The sequence below is a fragment of the Lampetra planeri genome, chromosome 26 (genome assembly GCF_965212315.1).
Source record: "Lampetra planeri chromosome 26, kcLamPlan1.2.h2, whole genome shotgun sequence".
NCBI classification, from domain to species: Eukaryota; Metazoa; Chordata; class Hyperoartia; order Petromyzontiformes; family Petromyzontidae; genus Lampetra; species Lampetra planeri.
In genome coordinates, this window is record NC_136132.1 from 4,755,624 (window position 1) to 4,780,435 (window position 24,812).

At 48.2% G+C, this 24,812-nt stretch overlaps 1 protein-coding gene across 1 annotated transcript in view; it reads left to right on the forward strand.

The window, feature by feature from the left end:
* Nucleotides 1-24,812, forward strand: part of ITFG1 (integrin alpha FG-GAP repeat containing 1) — a 183,172-nt gene that overhangs the window by 145,661 nt on the left and 12,699 nt on the right. Inside the window, exons 15-17 of the mRNA XM_078606544.1 lie at nucleotides 7,585-7,709; nucleotides 16,928-17,010; nucleotides 23,280-23,394. Coding sequence (XP_078462670.1) covers nucleotides 7,585-7,709; nucleotides 16,928-17,010; nucleotides 23,280-23,394 — 323 coding nt within the window. The remainder of the gene's footprint in view (nucleotides 1-7,584; nucleotides 7,710-16,927; nucleotides 17,011-23,279; nucleotides 23,395-24,812) is intronic.

The window sequence follows — 24,812 nt, forward strand, 5'->3', positions numbered from 1 at the left end:
GTGTTGTTTCACGCGAGCGACAACGTCGGACATCACGCCAGACGAGTCGTCCTCGGCTCGTTGACTGCTGAGCACACATGGCCCCCACAGGTTCAGTTAAATTTACCGTCCATACCGTATCCTAGTGTTCTTCACTCATTTTCAGAGGGGGTTGGGGTCGCACTTTCGCCGATAAGACATCGTCGGCGTACGAGGGCCGCCACACCGTTTGAAACCATCGGGGGTTTGACAGCAGCACGATGATGATGGGTGGGTGGGGGGGGGTGTTTTTACTTTGTGTGTTGTCGGGGGGCCGCAATAAAGGCCACCAGTGGCCACCAGTAGCCCGCGGGCCTTGCACTGAAGAACGCCGGGATATCCGCTTAGAAACCCCAACAATAGCGATACGCCTGGCGCATGTAGTGTCTTATAGAATGATAATGATTTTGTGCGCATCTGCATACAGGCACAGCATAGCTATTTAAATATAATACCAATCATTAACCAGATATAAATACAATAATATTTCTAAGTGCATTATTTTGAAATGATAAGAACACATTTACAGCCGATCTCGGCCTTTGTCGTAATGTTTATACCGGCCTTTTGTATGACAATTCAGGGTTACAAATGAATGTAATAATCATTAGTACATTTCTAAACGAATGGACAATCCCAGACGACAGGTAATGTGATTTGGTAATGCAAAACATACAGGCAGGGGGTGGAGTAATGAATATGGATATTTGAATGATCATCTCCCCGGTGATGAGTTGTCTTGATCAAGCATTCCTGTGCCGCGTGTTTGCTTTTCCTCGATCCTCATTTATTCAAATGTAAAGCCTCAGCTGGTGCCCTGGCCTATCCAGCCTCGTCCGATCAATGGGCGAGACAAATGAACAAACAAACGAATATTTCACGGCCGTCTGGTTTCTGCTCGCGTTGTAGGATTTCTGTTAAAATAGTTCTGGGCCCACTTTGAGCGCACGAGAAACGACTCGATCGCTCCCGCGCTTTGGTTCTTCTTCCACGTACGTTGGTGAGACGCCCGACTGGGGCCGGGCCGCAACGTTTTGCGAAGCCGCGCGGTGCTTTGCACCGCGGAACGGGTTTTATCTGGTACGCTCGTGCGCATCGATTGCGGCGCTTGTGTATTGCTCGGGATTAGCAAGACGCTCGCCGATCAATTAACTCACCTGGCTCTTCAATGCCACTAACGAGGCCGGCGCGGCGCCCTGGCTTCCCCCCCCCTATCCACACACACGGCTGGCGCTGCTTCGCGTTGTTTCGCGTTGTTTTCTTCGTTTGTTTGAGCAACGGGCAGTCGCTGGCATTTTGGGTATTTTTTATAATCTGGCTGTGCAGCCTGAAGCGGTGGATTTGTGATATGTCAGCTGATGGTTATTAGACGTGAGGAAGGAAAATAATCTTGGCGTCGTGGGACAAGTCGTGTGTTGGTTGGATGTTCCCAGCGCTTGAATGTTTTCCGGATCGCTGCTATACAGTGCTGGGGCAGGGACCAGAAACGTGCGAGAGGCACCCTGAAAGCTGTGACGTAAATATGTTCACGGCCGCTGCGCTATATAGACCCGGCTGAAATCAAACTATAAAACTATTACTCCTAAACTATTTGTATTTTACCAGGTAAGGCCCACTGAGCTATATAGCTCTTTTTTCAGATTCGACCTGGCTCTCACAAATGATAGATCAACGAAGTGGCTTATTACGTGGAAATGTATAGCAGCCAAATACTCTAAACGCATATTGATTCTAAATGTGGAGGGAAAAACCAGAGGACGCGGAGAAAAATCCACATGACCACGGGGAGAGAGGGAGACACGCAAACTCCAAATATACAGGCGCCAGGATCGGGATCGAACCCACGACCTCCTGTGTATACCAGGCGAGGTAGTTAACATCTCACCACCGTGGCACCCCCAAATGAAGTCTTGGATGTTTTTCTTTCCCGCTGTGATTGCCCTGAAAGAGAGACGAGAAGTTTCACCAGATTGCAAAAACAATCATCCGACCGACTAGTTTTCTCGTTACTTTCTCGCAGTTGCAATGTATTCACTTGTCACGGAGCTGCTTCACGAGTTATTCCACGAATTTTGTTTTATCCGCCCTCATGTTCTGCGTATAACGTGGATGCCAAAGCGATTATTTTTACATTCACTCGACTACAAAATGCCGAATGAATGGAAACCAAATTTGACAAGGTTCGGGGTATTGTATTCCCTCGGCATTGGGGACCAGGGCTGAAACCGTGAACTTTCCACACTCAATGTAATGGCAAGCGTAGCAGCCCTGCAAATGTTTGATCACAACACTGCTGGCAGAAGGGGCGCCCCCACTAGACGGGGCCTCTAGAGAGGGCAATTGGCCTCCTCTTCCACGCTCTCCAAATGTCTTGAAAGAGGTGGGAGTTTACCCCTCCGCACGCAAACTGCCGATCGACCGACCGTGGTGAACCCGTTTACACTGCTGGGTGCACAGAGGTGGGGTGGGGTGGGGGGGGTTTAAGAAACTTGCCCCGTTGTTTCAGCGGCCAAACCAGCGACCCCCGGGAGAGTTTTAACCATTACACCTCGGCCGCATCCTTCAGCGCTGAAGATCCGTTTTTAATCACTGGTAGCTGCCCAGAATCAAACCCAGGATCTCGGCGGAGCCCTGGACATTGAACTGGCGCTCCTCCGTGCCGAGTGACCTTGGCTTGAACCTCGAATCTTGGAGTTGCCAGCGTAATTCTGTGAAATGGGCATAATTTACTCCTCTGAGCATCGCGGCCTCATTGTTTATGAGCTTATTAGCATCGCGACGGCGAAAGTGTCATCAACTTTGGACAAAACTAAAAAAAATTATGAAAAGCGAACGGGGAGAAGGAGGTGCTGGCGTGGCGAGTGGCAGGATTTTAGTGGCTGCCTGCCGGGATGGAGGCCGCCCTCCTGCCTCCGCGAGTGATGCCACGTCCGCCCAGATTAATGGAAGTTGGCAGCGTGCAGCTGTCTCCTCCCGCCCACACGCACCCTAATGGAGCGGCCCCCAGGTCGGCAGAGATTAAATCGATTCCCGAACCTCTCCCCCCCCTGCCCGCCTCCTCCCTCTCTCGCGCCCGGGCAAGCAAGCGGATGAGCAAGTGGGCGAGCGGGCCGGGCGAGCGGGCGGGCGGACGGGTGGGCGGGCGGGGGCGAAATTGCGCTGCCGATCTCGATCGGCTTAGAATTTAGGTTTTCGTCAATTTCTAAACCCGCGCGCATAAATCTTGAGTTTCAGTGGACATGAACGGAATTTATTCACACGTTTTGTTTATGGTCTGGCATCTACTCCAATTGTATCAGCACGTTTGCCAGATTTGTAAATATATATATATGATGCTACCATGGTGTAATGGTTTGACGCACGGTGGAAGTCTGCGGGTTTGATCTCCTGGTACGGTGGTGGAAAAAAAAACTTGGACGTTTCTTAAGTTTTCCGGCCTCGGCAACGTAAACGGTGAGCTACCCCACTGTCAGTCGATCCACAGGTCGTGTGTGTGATGGGGTAAAGTGTGGGTACTCCCGCCTGTTGCAAAATGCTTGGCCGTCGTGGAAGAGTAGGCCAAAAATCTCTCACTCACTCGATGCAGCTGCCGTGGCTGTGACGGTTCCACCTGAAGACGGAAGCTTGTGTTGCCTCCGAAACGTCGTGATTTTTATTTTATTTTACTTTTATTAATTTTAATGTTTTACCTAAGTGGCACGAGTAAATAAAGAGCCTTAACCATTATCTTTTACCGAATTTATTTTTTTAAATATGGTCAGGAAAGATGTGAAGCTATATAAAAAATATATAATAGTTTTACAAACATGTGATTCATGGGACCTCCTTCTGCCAGTAAGTCCCATGGTGTAGATGCTCACCCCGGGCTCTCATTACTCTGAGAGTGCATTGTCTTTGTGCTGTTCACCTTTTGGCGTCCTCTGGTCTAACGCCGTTTGAGACGAGGCTCAAAAGAAAGCTGTCTCTGGTGTGGGCCAATCAGTTTCAAGGACCATGCATATATTAAGAGAGTATGTTTTTTGTTTGCATTCTGACCACAGGTATTGTGGTTAATGCAGACACGATTCCTTGTAAAAAGGTTTCAGTTTTGTTGCCAGAAAAAACGGGAAGAACCTATTCTTACGTGATTCATAACTCTCTTCGTGACACCGGTTGCGTTGAGCAGATTGCCCTGTGCTCGGGTGATGTTCGACTTCATTATCGCTAAACACGATGAAGATTGTGTACACTGTATGCGTGCAGTCGTGCATGCAAATGTTCCAATATTTAGGCAAATTTTACAAACAAATATGCACGACATGCATGCGTGCGTTTGATCAAGGTGATTGAACATTTTTAAGACAAGACACAAAAAAACAAATATATATCGTGATAATTTGCAGGCTTGTAGTAATGTACCGATCGTAAAATAAAGGACATATTAACGTTCCATATATTTAAAGTAGAGTACTTTGCTAAAAATGTAACATGAACGTACTTTTACTGGTAGAAACCCACTGGTTCCACCAGCCCACAGGGGATTATTTTGTCCGTCCGTCATGCAGGGAGGGGCTGGGTAGGGAGAGAGGGGCTGGGTGGGGAGGGGCTGGGTGGGGAGGGGAGGGTGGGGAGGGTAGGGCTGGGTGGGGAGGGGAGGGGAGGGTGGGGAGGGGTTGGGTGGGGAGGGTGGGGCTGGGTGGGAGGGGTGGGGCTGGGTGGGAGGGGTGGGGCTGGGTGGGAGGGGTGGGGCTGGGTGGGAGGGGTGGGGCTGGGTGGGAGGGGTGGGGCTGGGTGGGAGGGGTGGGGCTGGGTGGGGAGGGGCTGGTCACCCCGTGGTGCCCTTATAAAACTCAACGTTTGACCTACTCACGCCGGCTTGTGCCCGCCCTCACAGTCAGGCATATTTGCGGAATACACCACGCCGCCGTTGACCCTGGCCATTGACCGAGCAACCCAACGTTCCTACCAGCTCCCTCCGCAGGAATGTGTTAGTGCCTTGTCCTCGAGACTTGTGTGTGCGCAATTTTCACTCCAATCACAACTGTTTGAAATTGTTTCCTCCCACAAAGAGTTGTGCCACATCCACTGTGTGGCAAATCGTTTGTGTTTTTCAAAATTGAATGTTATGATAATGCACCGGCAAAGCCTTACAAGAGCCGAGTGGGCGCAGTTGATGGCGAGGCTGCTGGGGTGGTGTCGGATTGGCTTGGGAGAATGGTGGCCATCAATCAGGGTTCCCTCCACCCCAGTCCCCTCTACCCCCCCTCCCCTTCGCTCCTCACCTTCACCGGATCCTAGTGCGGCACACCCAGGCAGGCACATGCCCGTCGCCCCCACCCCACGCCGTTGGACCGGGTGTGCGGCATTACGACTGGGCCCTTTCCAATCTCCCCAAAGCCCAGGGCTTATAATGCGATTTCAGTCCAATCGATATCGCGCTCGGCGCGCGCCCGGCCATGGTGAGGCTGCCACAGGACAACGCCGAAAGGTCGCCGTGAGTTTTTTGGGGCACATTTTCTTTTCTTTTTTTAAGCATGGTAAGACGGTGGCTGGGGTGGCACTAAAGAGGAAAAGTCAAATCGCTGGTCCCGGCATTTGTGAGATCGTGGGGGCAATGGCTCGCAGGGATGCACCCGAGGGTTTGTTTGCTCCCTGTCGTGCCGAAGGGCTGTCAAGAGTAGGGGGTGGTGGCAGCACAGATGGCGTGGTTCTGCCCCGCTTGTGCGTGTGCTTAAGCCACGCCGTGCAACAGAGTTGCCGTAAAGTTTTGGCGGTGGCGGGTTAACACGACGCCCAAGTATTATCTAGCCCTAATGTGACCTTAACATGGGCCGCGATACTAACCGCGACCCTCATGCTTAACCCCAGCACTAAATGTAGTAGTGATCATAACCTTAACTCAACAACACTACTAACCTTCAACCTTTTATTAAACCCTGACCCAGCATTAACAGTTACCAATAATCCTCACTGGAACACTGAACCTTGAGCCTAATAGAAACAGACCGACTCTAATTCTCATGATCCTAACCTTAACCTGTTGCTTATCCCTGGGCTTAACCTTAATGCTGGGTCATGCTCCATCGCCAGTCCTATTTGTAGCTGAAATGCTATCTCAAACAGATGAGCTCAGGGAAAGGTTCTAAAGGCTCAAAGAAAAAGATCCCAAAGGCTCGGACAGGAAAAATAAGCAAAATAATATTTACGTGCAGTGCAATGTAGACAATCTATTTTCACAACATGCGATGTGGAAACGTCATCTTCGGGTAAACCGAGATGACGTTGATGTTTTTCTTATTTCGAGTGTTTCTTTGTAGCGTAACATTCATCAGATAGACTTAAGTGTGCTGGTGAATGCCTTCCAGAGATAGTGGTCCCAAAATCATCCAATAGCATACTGGGAGTGTTTTTCAGAGTATTGTGTATGTAATAATAAAAAAGGGCATTAAAAGCATTTTTAGCCCTCAATATGTTATGTGATTTTATCACGATTGATGGATTGTAATTCGATCGTTGGTCATGATTGCTGTAAGAAAACCTCACAAAAATGTATATTCACAGTACGTGGCTTTGAAACCAGGTGTCGCGTGAAAAATATTTCAGGTCTCAAATGAGTTTTACTCGGCCTTAAATCATCATCCTCGTTGCTCTGGTCTCTCCGGAGCCAGATGAAGGCCTCCCTAAGTTTCCACCATCCTTCAATGTCCCACAATGCACTGTTGCAAACGAGAAATGCTGCCTGCCTTGAAGGTTTTTGATCTGTAAACCTCGGCGTTATAACCTCGTCATGCAGTGTAAAAGACCCCAAAAGCTTGAAAATCTTGAATAAATTATACGTGATAATCATCGTGCTGCAGAATACGCGACGCATCCCGAAAACGCGCCGGAAAGAGATTCGTCCAGACGAGCGAATGAATATTGACGACTTCGCCACAGTTCTGACAAATCATCAATGAGGCTGGTTGTAAATTACCAGCGAAACATCGTACTCAAATTGAAGTAGTAACAAATTGACACGTTTTCTTTTTGCGTGACAAACCTTACTAATTGGCTGTGTCGGGTGGTAGCGGGTTTAGCGACACATTTTTATTTACGCGATCCAAATACTATGGGAACCTCATTTGCCAGTAAAAATATGATAATTGGTTTTTTACCCTTCTATCTGGCAACAAAACTGACACCTTTTCACACGGAGTCATGTTTGCATAGACCGCAATACCTGCAGTCATAATACAAACAAAAGAACATAACGCCTTTTGGCGTCATCTGGTCCAACCCATATGAGACTAAGCTCTAAGGAAAGCTGTTTTCGGGTGTGGACCAATCAACTTCAAGGACAGTGCACATTATCAGAGTTATGTTCTTTTGTTTGTATTATGACTGCAGGTATTGCGGTCTATGCAAACATGACTCCTTGTAAAAAGGTGTCAGTTTTGTTGCGATCCAAATACTTTTACCGTGAATAACATTGGTCGCGAAAGCCTTACCACGTGTTTAAACCGAATATGGATCTCGTGGCGGGGGTGGGGTGGGGTGGGGGGGTGCCCGTTGGCTGATCCCGAGTGGCCACCGTTCTCGCCCCCGCAGCGGGACAGCTGAGCCAGTCGGCGCACCTCTCCCTGCAGCTGCCGTACGCCGTGCTGGGCCTGGGCCGCAGCGCCAACTTCATCGACCGCCTCGCCGTCGGCATCCCCCGCCCGCCCGGGCAGCAGGTGGGTAGAAAACAAAGCTTCTCTCCCTCCCCCCCCTGATCCCAGGCCATCGATAACATTGGGGGCGAGTAATACCTGAACTTGTCCTGTTCCTTCTTCGGTTGACTTAAATGAGCATGCCGTGCGAATATCGGCATCGGGGAGTCACGCGTGCCGCCTCTCGTACGGCACTTGCCCAAGAGCTAATAGGCCCGGCGGTGAATCTCGCGTGCACGCAGAGGCAGGCGGCAACGTCGGGTTCGCACATTTAGCTCTGGCCTGTGACCAAATCACCCGGAATGCACCCGAGATGTCATTGGAATCTACTCGGAAGGCGCCGCCACCTGGGCCCCCCTCCCCCCAACAACGCATCGGAGCGTGCCCACAGCGTGCCGCGCGAGTGAGGCTCCCGCACGCCAGAGGTCGCAACCGGGTACCCGATACCCGTACCCTACCCGATACCCGGCTATCCGTACCCAGCCGGGTACGGGTAGCCGTTTGCGACCCTGGTGCGGCCGGGTACGGGTACGGGTAAGGAATCAAAACCCGTTTGCGACCTCTGCCGCACGCCGCCACACCAGCGCGATCGCTGCTCGTCAAGTCGGCTCTGCACACCAAGACACATTTGCACGATTTGCTTCATTGACGCACGAAAGGAAATCGTTCATATTGGATACCGCCGCAATTACATTTTAAATGGAGCCTTTTTGCCACGTGCGAATGTGTGCGGAAGTGAGCGTCAGCGTGCGTGGGTGGGTCTGAATGCGTGAGCATATGTGTGTACGGGTATGCGTGCATGAGTGTAAATGTGTGTGAGTGTACGTGTGAGTGCGTCTGTACGTGTGTGTGTGTGGAGCGGTTAGCGCGCTGCGCGACAAACCCGGCTACCCGAGTTCGATTCCCGCTCACAGCCACCAACACCAGTGACAATTATCTGAACCGGTCCTGGGCCTCCCCGAAGTCGACTCAAATGGATATCTGGTGCGGTGCGTAAACATCGCCACTAAGGAGACAAAGGCAGCCGGGCGGGCTGCTGGCCACCCATCCCCTTGAGTGCCGTACCAGACGGAATGCACCCAATGTCATCAGACCTGCTCAGAAGCTAAGCAGGTTTTGAGCCTGGATAGTCCTTGGATGGATGACCACCATGCACAAACATAACTGTAATAAACTATTAAACATTTTTTTTTATTTTACCAGGTAAGACACTGAGTTAAATCGCTCTTTTTTTTCAGAAACGACCTGGCTATCGCAAATGATAGATCAACGTAGTGGCTTATCACGTGGAAATGTATTTAAATCAGCCAGATACTCTCAGGGCATGTTTCTAAATGTGGAGAGAAAAACCGGAGGATTCGGAGAAAAATTCACGTGACCACGAAGATAAAATGTGAACTCTAAATATAAAGGCGTCAGGGCCAGAATCGGACCCACTCCTGCATACCGGGCGAGGTAGTTAACATCTCGCCACCGCAGAGCCCACCCATCATATATGCCATTTAACCGCTCTGAGGTTACCCTAGACACACACACACGCGGCATGACAATGGTGGCTTGTAGGGCCGTGGGAAAGAAGCGCGTATTCTCGTTTGAGGACGTTTGCCTGGGACCTGCTTTGTGCTGCTGCCCCTTTGTGTGGGTGAGCGTCTCAAATCGCCTCTCCACTTCCTTTGACCGTTAAATATGAAGTGTGTTCCTCCCCCTGGCCTCTGCACTAACCCTCCCTACGCCCCCCCCACAAACCCCCACACTGCCCCGTCCCGCACCCCTCCCCCGCGTCCCCCCCCCCCCCGCATGCTCTGAGTTAAGCCAAAATTGCCTGTGGCACAGAATCAATGCTGCTGCCTTTTCTTAGCGGCAGGGGATGCGTTGTGCGAGCGCGCTAAAAATACACGGCCCACCCTGATGAGTTCCCTAACTGTGCATAGCTGCCACCGACCGCCGTGATTGCGGACTAAAACGGGCCATCTTTAAAGGAGAAGGGGGCAACTTAGAAGATGGGGAGAGGGGGGGGCACACCGTGTTTAACGTTATGCGTTGAGTAAATGATTTCTCAATTCAGACTTGGCTTCAGAACTGAATACGCTTCGAAGCGTAGTGTTCTGATGTGTATTCGGGTTGTGCCGCGCGCCGTTCGGCATCAACGACGAGCGGGTCCACGTACGATGGACTGGCTAAAAAGTGTGTGTGTGCGAGAGAATTATCTACGACTTATCCACATAATGCGCCAGTGATATGCCGACGTTACGTTTAGGCTAATTGCGGGAATGAAACCGAAAAAAAAATTATCTTCACATTTTTGTGACGCCAAATGTTTAATATTATGAAATGGCGACAATTCATCGAATCTTTGTGGGGATTAACTTCTTATATACTGAATAAGAAGTACTGCTCATACTAAATAAATCTCTATTTGTATCACCTGACATGGAAACGGTCGTTTAAACATCTCCAATTCTTTTAATTTGCACCAGACATAATTTTAACTTACATTTATTTAAAAGTTGAAGTTTGCATTTGTTTCACTTTGGGGTCATGGTTACTGCTAGATCAGTGAAGTTTCATGGCAGCCCTAACTTTAACGACAACAGCAGCAGCAGCAGCAACAACGTCGCCTGCTCGGTCTAAAAACACAGCCCGTTGCCAATTGCTAGGGTCCTTGGTTCAACGGGCGTCTCATTTGGTTTTGCTTTCTTGACCACGTCGGTACGTGTTGCCGTATAGTGAGCAGGTTGGGGTCTCGTGGCTGCCCATTGAAATTGTGATGGGGGCTGGAGTTTTCCAAATTTCATCTTGGCAGCTGAAACGTAAATTCATCATGGCAAAGTTTTTCCTTCTTGACACCGCGTTCTTAAAAGTTGCACGGACCACTTTTGTCGCAGCAGCAGCAACATAAAAAAAACATATCGAGGGCCTTTGAATTTCTCATTTGCAAGGCTGTATTTGTTTCAATTTAAAAAAGGGAAATAAATATTTAGCTTTCACACCTTTAAAACCGCAATTGATGGCCACATTAAGTGGCCCTTTTGTGATTTGGACATGAGCCAGGTATTAAGGTTGATTCCGTTTGCATAAATAAAATAGCATTTGATTGTGTAATAATCTGCATGCCGCTGACGGTTTCTTTTAATAGGAGAGTTAGCGCGCTAATGAATCCCAGAGACGCATCCACCCACCCACACTGGGACCACTTCTCCACGCACCCTGCCTACTAATGCGTCCCTTCACCTCTTTGTCTCACGCCACGCATTGTACTTGTTAACGCACTCACCAGCGCGTGTATGAAGGGGGAACGGTTGCAACCGGTGTCGTGGGGTAAATAAATATGAGAATACGCTTTGACACCTTTTGAACTGAAGTGGCCGATCAGGGCAGGTTCCCGATCAATCGGAGCAGTTTGCATGATGCTGCTCGGTTCCATAAATTATCCTGCAAAATAGGAATTCCGTGCAAGTAAAAGCAGCGTTTGTGTTAAAGTCCCATTCTTCAAAATAAGCTTTGCTTCTCAAGTTTTTATTTCTCAGCAATCCAGTATATGCCGTATACGTGTGGTTGTGCATTCACCGGAATATGTATGTATACATATTTTTTTGTTTATGTATGTCCCTACTAGTTATGGAGTGCTTAATTTCTACAAATACAAAAACATGTACTTATTTTGCACTGGTATAATTAGTTTCACTCTATTTACATAAACTGGTTTTAATATTCAGTGTGAAATACGTGTCTGGTTTATTGCATATACTGCTGGATGAAGCAGGCCCCGTGCCATTTCACCATTCAGCACGGATTGATTAAATTAGTGCCCGGGACGAATTTCACACGCACGACCCACACGACATGCACAACACGTGCGCGCACACACACGCACACACGCACCACTGGTGATTGGCCATGGCCGGGAATCGTGCTCGGGTATGGAGGTTGCACTTGAAGAAATTAGTTGTGCACTGCACTAAGATCACAGCAACATGTGAGATGCCTGGTCATGGACAACCAACCCCTAGATGAACTCAACATAAACCTAATGGCTGCTATTATCCAGTCATCATGAGTGTATGGAAACCACAGACACCCCCACCCCTCCCCCTTTATAGGGCATTCAATTCATATTATTATTAGGGGAGGCATAGTCTTGACAGTGCTTGCCACAGCAGTCTAAAGGACTCTGGTTATCTTTGTTTTTGTGCCTCTATATGTGTATATGCATACGGTGCACATCTCCGTTGCTCGTGCTTGTATGTAATTAGGTCGGCGTGTGTGCACCGTTGACTGTGTTTACGGTCTCCGCCGTGCGTTTGTAACGTATGGAGACATGGCCAAGCACGTTTTGTTAGCAGGGTAACTGAATTAAATCCACAACAACCGAATTAAAATTTCGATTTAAAGCTTTCGTGACTGCAGGGATTCATCTTCTTGGTTCTTTCGGCAAAGTCACGTAGAATGGAAATAATAAAATAATAAAAATAAAACATAATAAAATTATTCTCACGACGTTTCGGCCACAACGCAAGCAGCCGTCGTCAGGTGAAGAACAGGTCTGTCATTCAGACTCTTGTCTTCTCGACAGACCTGTTCTTCACCTGAGGACGGCTGCTTGCGTTGTGGCCGAAACGTCGTGAGAATTATTTTATTATGTTTTATTTTTATTATTTTATTATTTCCATTCTACGTGACTTTGCGAAAGAACCAAGAAGATGCTATAGGCTTGCTCCGAATCCCCGCCAATGTTCTCATCACATGCGGGATTAGAAAAAAAACGCTTTGATATTTGGAGTTGAGGTATTAAACAGCGAGGCCCTGTAATAAGTGCGAGCGTGTGCGTACCTTTAATATCCTCTTAAAATAAGTGTATCAATGCAGACCATTAAACCGCGGTATTGGTTTTGAAATTCAATCAGAAGGGGAGACTTTCACAAATCTTCTCCGTATCCCGTGGCTTATGGAATATGGGATCGTGCATCTCGAATCCCGAAGAAAATACCCATGGCAGAGCTGCCTCCGATGAGGTGTTTACCGTAATTCCAACACGAGAGTTTACACTCAAAATTAACAACAAACGGTTGGAGTGTGCGCTGTATCACTCTAGTGTCCCCCCCCCCTCCCCCCACCCAGTCTGAGGAATACCATGTGTACAAAGACAAGCATACCGTACGAATTTCTTTCTGAAAGGTACATTATGGCTTTGGTCTGACAGAACGGGAGTGTTTTAAAAGTTGCTGCATGGAGAGACATAGCAGCCAACAGCAGGATTATTGCCTCCCAAAAATTGAGGCACGTTTTCGGGTAGTGTTGACGCACACACGGAGGCAACGGTTTCCACCGTGCGATGCACTTTTCACGAGAGAGAGCCATTTTCCTGCATCTAGGAATGATGTGGCCATAAACAGTTGGCTAGGTGTTCTGGCAGCAAATCCATCTTCCTTTCCGTAATCCTGAGTGTAATACATGAAGCATCACAATATGGACCTTTACACACCTTGAAAGAAAATGGTTAGTGGAGTACAATATGTGGACATTTTGGGTTATACAATCATCTGTTGTTTTTATAAACCAAGCATCCTCCATTTCACAGCCATGACTCACTTCATGGGGGGAAGGGGGGACGGCGATTTCTGAACTGGTTGTTTGCCCTCCTTTCCCCATCCAGCGATTGACCAGCGTGGTGAAGTATGGTGAAGGAAAAAAAAACCCCATGGCCGTCACTTGAGCACGAAGGCCTCCGTTGCAGGCTTTATGTAATCACAGTGTATAATTTACAACCGGTATAAAAGCGTACCTTCATGGTAACATTGGCAGCAGCCTGCCAACTAAATAAAATTAAAATTGAATTACGTGAGATCATAAATATGAAGGGTATACAAAAGCCTTAATAAGTAACTTAGTCTTAAGCCTGGATTTAAAAACAGCGATAAGATGCGGGGTATTCTAATGTGAAGGCCAAGTGCATTGCCGGGTCCATCTGAGGCTCATCCTAAGCACAGCGCATTATACTTGAAAGCTCCTCCAGGTCTTCCGAGGCTTCCCACTCCAAAGACGCCCACTGTCCCATAAGCCCCCTGGGATTGTGGGAGAGAACGCGTCTTGTGCAGCTCTGCCCCGGATGGGCTTTCACTCCTGTATCCGGCCCACACACAGTGATCTCAACTTGGAGAGAGCGAGAGATGGACCCGTTAAATGCCCGTCTCCCAAGGTCCGTCCTGTCCTCTCTTTGAGGTTGCTGTCCTGAGAAATTTGCAAATCTCACCCACAACATTAAAAGCCCCGATCTTGTGAGATATTTTTCTTTCCATGAAAGATCCTGGATTTGTTTTGGTGCCTCAGAGTTGGCATTGCTACTGACAGTTAACATTTCAAAATAATTCTGAAAATACATATAGGGTGTTATTTTGAAGGTTGTTGTTTATAGTTATAGAAAGTATAGCTTATTTGTCGAATGTTTCAATAATTTAACACCCACACAAAAATAAACACACCGTCACCACCACCATCCCAGTGTGGATGAAAAAGTAATTCATTTTAAATACATCTGACACCGCGGTATTTTGTGAGGATTTCTCCCTTATCACGCATAGCGGAAGTATTAATTTCCATCTGAATTATAGTTCTAGTTGGTCGACATACTATGCACCTGTATAAAGCCACTTCATGATGTTGTTCATGATAGCTCACGCCTTTCAAGAGTCTGAAATGTGCGTCCAAAATCGTTGAACTTGCCATCTGCGTCTTTGGCCGGCAGACTTTACGAGGTCCTGGGCTCCGCATTGTGGCCTGTTTCATTCTCTTTTGCTGAAGGTTAACAGTCGCTCGTTATTTCCATCGTGCCTGCAGAACGGTGTGTGTGTGTCTGCATCTATGTGTGCCTGTGTACGTTTGTCTCCCAATGTGCACTTTTCGGCAAAGACAGATGGGTTGTATTTTGCAATGTGCTCACTCAAACGAGACGCCACATGCAGAGAACTAAATTGGATCAAGCTAAGGGAAGCGTTCAATGTCCAGAAGTTTTAAGCTCCACAAAACCGTCCCTTATGTTGCCTGTCTTGTTCTCAGAGTTACGTTCAAATTAATTTGAACATGTTTATCCAACAATATGCAAGAGGGCACATTTTTTTTATTTCAGACCCTTTCAGACAATAATGCTTTAAGGAAAATATTAAAGTCATAGTCAGTGTTATCAGAATATTATAGGGGAGACCTTAGAAAGCATCGCTTTGTGATATGCCAATGACATTGCTGTGGGGAGCGGTGGTATAATGGTTAGCGCACTGCGCTACGAACCCGGCCACCCGAGTTAAATTCCCGCTCACGGCCAACACCCGCGACTATTATCTGAACTAGTCCTCGGCCTCCCCTAGGTCGACTCAGCCTCAAATGAGTACCTAGTGTGGTGCTGGCCACCCACTTCCTCGTGTACTGCGCCGGACTTCATGGGTGCTCGCTAACAGCACTTGCCCCAAAAAGTCTGTAAAGGCTACACGGGGGATCTTTGTTTTTTTTTTGCTTGTATACACATATAGCCCAGTAATGTCTAAAGACACCAGACTCTCAGTCCAGAGGTTTTGGATTCACTCCTCTTGAGGTGATTGACATCTCAACCCTTCTCTCCGCTGTCGACAACCGGCACCAGGCACAGCAGGCGAGGGTAGAGGGTGGTGAGGGCGTTGGAGGAGGCAGGCTGTCTGCCTGCACAGGACGAGACCCCTTGTGTCGCTGCCTTGCTCCGCGTCCTCACGGGGCGGGGCGGGGGGTGGGGACAGAGGCGAGCATAAATACAAAATTTGCGCATTTCCCTTAATGGGCAAATATAAATATGACGGCAACGTCAGGTGATTCCACATCTGTTACGAAGTCGCCCTCGCGGCAAAATCTCTTTTCCCGGTTTATTGTAGTCGTGTCTCACGAAATGCGGTGATTTTTTTCGCCTTCCGCAAATCAGAGATATTGTGTCCGTTTTGAGGTGAAATTGGAGTTATTCCATTAGCTTTGCATCGGCGAATTTCCACCGTCGTTTTCTTTCCACCCGTCCAGCTGAACCTTCGCACCCCTCAAGCCCATCTTTGCTCGGCTCTTCCACGTAAGCTACCGTCCTCATCAATGTAGGCCGAGCGCCAAAAAAAAAAACCCTCATCGAATTTGGAAACATTTCTTTTGGCGATACTTGCGTCGGTAGTGGTGACAAAAAAAAAAGGGCTCGACGCAATCGTCAAAAACACGACGACAAATATCGTCACCTTTCTTTCACTTCTTCTTTACAACAATTAAGTGGCATCTTGATAAGAGGGCGTTGCGCGCATGCTGACAATGTTTTTTTTGCAAGAGCCGGCTATTGCTCTGAATTCAAGGTGCATATCAAGAAAGCTTCGCCCTTAAACCTGTCCGCAACCCCACGTATGCAAAACCCGCGCGCCGACAGCGACTCCCCGCCGTTATCTTTTTAAAGTCAATCTCTCTGCGGCATTGTTATATTTATTTCTCTCTCGCCTCTATGGTCGCTCTTTCCCCTCCCGCGTGTCCCCCCGCCCCCACCGCTTCCTTTCCCTCTGGGCACCCGTAGGGCACAGGCAATTTAGATGCACTTACGAAGCAAACACTGCTAAATTGTACACACCGTGATCGCCATAATGACGGTTTAATGTGTTGTCTGCTGTGCCTGCGCTCTGCGGCGAGTATGGCCTGTGTTATTGAAGCCCCACAGCAACGCGTAAAGGTTTCTCGCTCATGTGGAAAAAATCTCCTAAATTGTGCGCGGATGCCGGGGGTTCCGTTGTGAGCGTGTTCAGCCAATTCGCGTCGGTGCAGGACTGTGCTGCTTGCCGCTCCTCGGCGTTCTGTTGACACGCAACTAAGCCGGACTCGCACCTTTGCAGCCCGCGATTGGGTCGAATCGCGAGCTTGTTGTGCATTTTACGACCACCGTTTCAGGCTTTGGCAGGCATTCCATAATTACTCTGCCTGATTAAATTTGATTAATACCTAGAAACCCCCCATCATGCTTGTTCCATCCCCCATGGAATGAATTTAAATGCGATAAGCTGTCATAAGCTAGGTGTTAATGGCACACACGGTAGCTTTTCATTAATTCTAATTGCCTGTATGCTGGTTGTTCCGTTTAAAATACCTGCTGTTAAATAGTTAATTAAGCCAAAGAGCGTGGACGGTTGGCAGTGAGGAAATGTCGAGCTCGCGAATTACTTTTTGTTCCCAATGATCCCTCCACGGCGCGTGCGTGCTTCGGACAGGAGCGGCGGCGGCAGGAGTGGACGTCGATCATCCCCAACTCGCAGCTCATCGTCATTCCGTTCCCTAACGACAAGCCCAGGAGGTGAGCTCCGACCAGCGCGGAAGCCCAAATCCGCGGACTTGTGTCCGTGCGCTCGCTCGCTCGCTCGCTCGCACGTTCGCTGCCTCCGTTTAGAACCCGGGGCGAGTGACACCTTGCGCTGAGTTGAGGTCGTTTAGAAAGGGCGGTGAAGGCGAAATGAAAAGGCGTGGCGTTGCAAGCACTTGCTCACGGACACTGCTGCAGGCATCTGTAGAGGGCATCTCTGGAGGGTATTTGAGTTGCTCTACCCACACTTTAGCCCACCACACGCAACCCGCCGGTCGGCTAACTGTGGTGTACCCATTTATACTGCTTCACGCATTCACGATTGGGAGATAATGGCGCTATAATGGGATGGTCACTGATGCAGTTCTTGGCCCACTGCGCGATGCACCTGGCGACCTGGGTTTGAATCCCACCCATGGCTACCATCAGTGCCGAGTGAACCAGTATTGAGCCTCCACCATCGCCCACCCACAGCAACCGGCGCGGTGAGGTATGGTCAGCCAACACCGTTTATACAGCTGTTGGTGCAGAGCAGCAGGGGTGAGGGGGATTTAAGATCGAACCGAGCCTTAGACCTCTCGGATTTTGCAAGGTCCAGTGTGCAAACCATTACAAACGACCACGAGAGATGTGGAGAGAAATACAAAGTTGACTCTCAACGATAAAAGTCAATGCGGCTCAAATGAGTTGCGGTGCAGAGGTGTGAACATTGCACGTTAATACGGCGGAGGCGAGCCTACCCCAAAGGCAACAACCTCTGCGGACCTCCCACAAAGCAGACCTCATTTTTATCGCCTCCCCCCCAAAGGGAAAAAGTTACGAGTAAACTCCCCGTCCAGGTTTGAACTCGTAAATGCGATTGCACAGCTGCTGTCCAGATGAATTAAAATACAATGGAGATGAACGCACCTGAAATATGCCGACATTTATTGTTGCTGTAATGGTGCCTAACAAATAGGCATTTTTTTCCCGAAAGTTTTTTGTTAATTAACAAAACGATTTTAGGTACACAACAACGATATGAAAGGGTGTTGGACACCAGCACAAACACACATTACGGATCGCAGTGCGAAGGACCCCTGTCTAAAGCGCATGTTTCAATCAACTCTACAACCGCTGGTGTCTTCCTAAGTAAGCTCTCATACTCATGTAGAGAAAAAAAAGGGAGGAAGGAGTGCCTAAATGTCCCAATGAATGCCCTTAAGAATCAATGCCCACATAAAATAGCCATTTTTAAAACCTGTTGATTATGGTACCGGCCTATAAAGCACGCACTTACAAAAGTGCGTGCGGATAGGCACATATGTGTAAAATGCACATAAAAGCTAAATAATTCCGCTTTTAAAAATTCAACGAAAATTGAAAAATTCCACATGGACTAGCTCCTCAATACCCCAGAGCATGTAAGTGCTTTTTGCACGCAATATTAGACAATAATCTGCACAATACATAATCCTTTTCAAGTGCATTATTGAGTGCATTAAATCCCATGTGTATAGATTTGTATCTAGCCAATGCAGCAGCAGTCATTCAGCGATAATTGTACACCCTTTAAGCTTCTATTGTGGAGTATCTTCCTGTTCAACGCATGGTGCGCAGCCATAGACTTGCAGGCTCTGTACGAAATACGTTGTTTGAATATGTGCTGTACAGCCATCCCAATATTACCGTTAAAAATGTAGATCGTGTGGAATGGTGAGTGGTGGTGCAGTGCTTTTATGCGCTGCGCTATAAATCCTTCGTTTGATCCACGGCCAGCACCGGTGATGATATCAGAATCAGTCCTACCTTCCCCCCCATCATCAAGTCAAACTGACCAGCTTGGTGAAGTATGGTCCACTAACATGGCACAGGGGGGAGGCTTCCATCCAGTGGTGGATTGAGAATGGCTGTTGATGATTTTCAAAGCAGAAGCATCATCATCAATCAATCAGAATAGGTTGGACATTATTTATTTCACACCTATATTTCAGATTTTGCAAGGTGCCTCCGTTGTTTGAGCACCTCCAGATCGGAGCAGGGACAAAATGCATTCACGCCAAACACCGCTACGGGGGAAGGGAAGGAGGTGGGGGGGGGGTGCCTGTGACCCGCACAAAGCCGCGATCGTCTCCGCGTACGAGCGACACGCGGGCGGAGAACCTCGGTCCGCTCGCCCCCGTCGCCGCCGCTGCCCTCCCGGCGCGCGGCCGCGGCGACACGGCGCGCGGCCGTGCCGGAGCGCTCGCCGCCGCTGCCGGCGGGGAGGAAGCGTGGGGGGGGAGAGCGGGAGCGGCCGTGGCTGCGCGTGGGCACTCTCTCTCCCTCCCTCCCTTGCGCCTTCCCTCCTCCCTCTCTGTCTCTGCCTCTCTCCACTGAATCGATAGAGCGGCCGCACCCGGGGCCGTTTGGCAGTCCGGGCGCGCACGCCGCCCCTCGCAGCGTAAGCGTCGGCCAAGCGCGCTTCAACAGAGCCCCTCTTTGTTCCAATTTCTTCCTTTCTGCCGCTCCGTGCCTTTTTCTTTTCCGGCTGGCTAAGGTACGCTCTCCAAGCGGGACCGAGAGACGGATGCGAAATGAGACCGAAACTGTTGACTGGTTGGAAGTCGGCAAAACACAACTCGCTCACAAGAAACGCATTTATGAGCAAATGAAAAATGACAGCAGTTTTTTCTTTTTTAAACCCAGATTTCTTACTCAGCCTTCAACTTGAAGTAATGTGCATCACTGCTATTAGCACGGTTGGCTACGTACGGTGCGAAAGAAGTTAGACAAACATACATACTTGGAGGGTCTTGGGTTTAAATGTTACAGGGTGATGTGAAATTGTAGCGATGCTGAACGTTAAGAGGGACTGTCCTCTACGCTTCCCTTTTGGACTCCCGTAATCGTGCGATGGATCTGTCGGCGGTGTATGACAGTCGACCTTGCCACTCTCTCTCTCCAGCCCCACTCGATTTAGCCTGACCTCTTTTGCACTCCCTTTGCACATCTGTCCGCACTCGTTCCCCTTCAGCCGTTTCACCGACTGACACCGCCACCCGGGAACTCGCGTGCGAGCCTCTGCCCCTTTATTTTTCATAAAGTTTTCATTTTTCCCGTTTTTTCCACATTTTTTCTTTCACTCTCTCTCTCGCTCACTCGCTCTTCTGTTTCTTTCTGTGCCTTCATGCTCTACGCGTAACGATTCACACCTGTGGTTTGAGGAATTGTTACGGTTTGTGGTCATGGTTTGACTTAGGAATCGGTCAATTCTTGCCTCATTTCTTCCGTCTCATCCAACCATTTGCGTGTAATCGTCATACATTGTCAATAATGTGTTTGTGCGTGCACGATTGTACGCACTCACCAAGTATTACACCAACATCTATTTTAACCGATATATCATTATATGCGGGACATTTGAATGTTTGTGTCTATGCAACAGAGGCACAGATCCCCCGTATAGCCTGCTGTTCGCGAGCACCTATGAAGGCTGACACTGTACACAAGGGGGTGGGTGGTCAGCACCATGCCTGACCACCTTTGTCTCCCCACTGGCGATGTTTACACACAGCTCCAGGTACTAATTTGAAGCTGAGTCTACCTAGCGGAGGCCCAGGACCAGCACAGATAATCATCACTGGTGTTGGTCGTGAATGGGAATCGAACTTGGGTCGCCTGGTTCGTAGCGCAGCGCGCTAACCGCTGCACCGCCACTCCCCACACACACGCGCACACACACAGAATGGGGAAATAGCGGTTAGCGCATTTTGCTATTGCCGTCGCAACACGGGCTCAATTCGTAGCTGTGAAACAATACCGGTAGCAATCGGTGTCTGGACCTGCCGTTGGCCTCCATTCATCTCGACCCAAAAAATAAGTACCCGACGCGCTGCATTAGCATCAGCACGAGGGAGGAATAATGTGACTGAGCCCCTTGCGCTCGCCAGAACACCCGCTTTTGTGCTCTGCTGGGCATCCGAGGTGCTCACTCACCACTGCATTTGCCAAAAAGATAAAGGCTAAATGAGGGATATTTTACCTCCCCACAATTCCTGCCTCTCTCTCTCTCTTTCCGCCGTTTCCACCTCCGCCGTGGGAAAGCAACTTCTTACACAATGCTCGACGGGGGTTGTCATTGTGTCACAATCGTGTTACGTAAAACACGTCATGTGTTAGGCATCACATTGATCGCGGCCTCCGTGTCTTGTAAATAAACCGAGGCAAGAGGCCTGTGCTCAATTACCCCCCACCCACCCCCCGTTCGCCCGCACATGGCTGAGCGCACAGAAGATGATTAAGTGTGACAAACTAGGCTTGCTCGCCCATTCTAATCCTAATGTGGAACCTGCAGCTTTAAAACGAGAGCCACCATCGCTACTCAAGACCCCGGTGACCACCGGCTATTAATTTGCTTTCTGCAATTCTGGGTAAAAAAACCTTTCCCATGAAGCCAGTGAATGAGAAAAACGGCAAAGTTCAATGGGCTATATCCTGGCAGAAGACATTTCTGCAAATGCATCGGTTTCTTTTTATTTAAACGTAGATATTTCCCTGCAAAATATCAAACTGCTGGTAATTTAATAATGAATAAAGACACGACAAATGAAAACAACATTTTAGAGCATCAGCCCTTGGGCCTTCCTTTTACTGCAGCATCAGCAAGCTCTGGAATAGAATCGACCAAATTCAATGATAAATCAAATCAGAGCAATATGGTGTAATGGCTATCGTGGTGGATTGTGGGTGATAAAAGAATGAAAATAGACACTAATTTCAATTGAAGCCCTGATTGGCGCCTCTTGATGGGACACGTGAACGTACCACATAGCTCGGCTGAGCTGAATGATTTCGTTAGACACAGGTAATTGTGGGACACACAGTGCGTCTGTGTGGTCGGCCCAAAATAGCGTTCAGCTTTTCACGTAAATATGCTACATTTGATGTAAAAAATATATTGTGACAATAGTGCACGCATCGCATACACGTGCTGACTGCGTTTACGTACGCAATATCTATGTTCTATGTGTCTCATTTCCAAATCTCAATGTTAGTAATTTTCTTAAATGAATTAGCTGCATTGCACAACGACCTCTCAACAACATCATGGGCCACAATTTATCCACTGCTGGATGAAGGCCTTCCCAAGCTGTCGTCGTATCTCACAGGAGCGCGCTGCAACAATCTGTCTAGCTCCTGCGCATTCGAGCTAAAGTTCATCACTGCTTCTCCACGGTGGATCTCCTCTCTGTTGCCACTCTGTCGTTAGTTTTGACGACAGATTATCATCCTTTCAAGTGGCATATCCTGCCCAAGCCACTTGCTACGCTTGACAACCTTGTGCATCTTGACTTAAAGCTTTCGTGACTGCAGGAATTAATATTCTTTGAGTCTTTCAGTAAAGTCACATAGATCGGTTCAAATGAATAAAAAAATCTAATAAACGGAAAACTACGAAGTTTCGATCGCGACACAAGCGATCGTCATCCTCCTGATCCTATCGACGTGATATTACCAAAAGACCCAAAGAACCTTGTCCGTGTTTTGGAATCCGCGTGCTTCTCTTTCTGCCTCTCAGCGTGATTAAAAGAATGGACCTCTCCAAGCTGCTTTGTGCACTTTTTAGCTTTCTTTTCATTTTATTTATCCAATGTCCGTGTTTCTGATGCGTAAATCACAGCAGGTAACATTCACTGATAAAAAAATGTTCCTTTCCAGAGTGCTGTACATTTTCATTTATTGTGTTACGGTAATCGTGGCTATATAAATATATATTTTTTATTTTGGCCAATTTAGATCTGCCGTGCACAGAAAGGACCGTGTGGGAGTTGAATAGTGTAAAACGAGCTGTAGTTTTGCACGTTGCCTCGCTGACAGCTGACAGCCCTGGCGTTCTATGTGCACATAATCGCGCGTGTACTTGTGCGCGCGCATGTGTACTTGTATATGCGCGTGTGTAAGTGTGGGGAGCGGTAGTTTAACGGTTAGCGCGCTGCGCTACGAACTCGGTAGAGTTCGATTCCCGCTCATGGCTACCAACACCAGTGACGATTATTTGAACCCGGTCCTGGGCCTCCCCGAGGTCGACTCAGCCTCAAATGAGTACCTGGTTCGGTGTGTACACATCGCCAGTCGGAAACAAAGGCGGCCGGGCGTGATGCTGGCCATGCACCCCCTCGTGTGCCATGCCATGCCAACCTTCATAGGTGCTCACAAACAGCACTTGCCTCAACAGTCTAGTAAGGCTACACTGGGTGATCGTTGCCTTTGTGTGTGTTTGTGTATTTGTGCTGTGTCTTTAGCTGGAGCACCAAGCTGTATCTGACTCCCAGCCAAGGTTTGCTGACGGGCATTGCCCTGCTCTGCATCTGCATTGCCATCCTCATCATCATCGGTATCCTGCACTGGAATGAGAAGGTAAATCATTTCCACGTGCCAAAATCTAATGTCTGTGTGTTGGTGTGTTTGTGTGTGTGGTGGGGAGCCATGGTGCAGTGGTTAGCGCACCGCGCTACGAAGCCAGCGACCGTTATCACAACGTAATAACAGTGGAGAATATTTGAACTGGTCCTGGGGCCTCCTCTAGGTCAACACAGCCTTAAGTAAATACCACGTTGCGGTGTGCAAACATCAGCAATGGAGAGACAAAGGTGGCCAGGCTTGGTGGTGTCCACACCACCCCCTTTTGTGCTGTGCCATCCTTAATTGGTGCTTCTCTAAAAGCACTTGCCCCAACAGTCTACAAGGTTACATAGGAGATTTTTGTTTTTATCTGACACCGAGTGTGTGTGTGTGCTCATGTGCCTTTGGGCGTCTGTGTGTGTCTATACAATTCTTTTCTGATTGGTTTGACTCTTCTTTATTACATCAATCTTTCAAAATCCCACATTCAACTTGTGAATATTATCACATTCAAAATACTCGTTAATTTTACGTCAGTATAACTGTCAATTTTAGTTTCTCGTTCTCAATGCATTTCAATTTCCAGAAGCATTTGTACACTTACAAAAGTAACACAGATCACATCCGCTTCATGCTTTAGAACGAAGTTTGTCACGTGCCGATCAAACTCACATTTTCATGTTTTTAACTGCCCGATCTGCAGAGTTTCGCCAAATTAATCACAACCCACAATTTTACGTGATTGGGGTAGTGTACGGTCAGTGGTATTCACACTGAGACCCTAAGCTCACGACATTCACTAAGGTCATGGTTGGCTGAAACCGGGATTTGAACCCAGGATATATCTCTACGGTACTGGCTCAATGCGCTAATCCCTAAGCCACCTGCCCAACTCCCCAGTGGAGCAGTTTAAAAAATGCAATTTTTTTTTACTATTCAAGGGCCTTCAGTTGATAGCTTCACACGGCTCAGAGTTGCCAGGCAGCGTTTTATAATGAGACCGAGCAGCGGTAAACACGAGGCAAGATCTTCACACCAACCGTACGAAGATATAAACACGAAACATAAAGTGTGTGTTTTATTTTCACATTTTAAGTGAGGCGAGGCGGTTGGGAAAAAGTAATAAGTGTTGCTTGTAATTATAGCATAATTTTAAGTCACCCAAGGAGTGATTAGATGTTCAAATTCAGCTCTAACTGAACTGTGTGTAAACCAAATGGGACATAAATAACAAAAAAAATTAAACCTTCACCACACAGCAAAAATTTACATGAATAACACAGCGAAGACCTTTGGTGGAATATTTATAAAACTACATCTGGTCCGAGATCCCTCAGGAATGCCAGCCGGACGTTTAACAATGCCACATGCAGAATGTGCGCACGGTAAAGCCCTCCGGCGGGAATCCCTGTTGATTATTTATAATACCACAT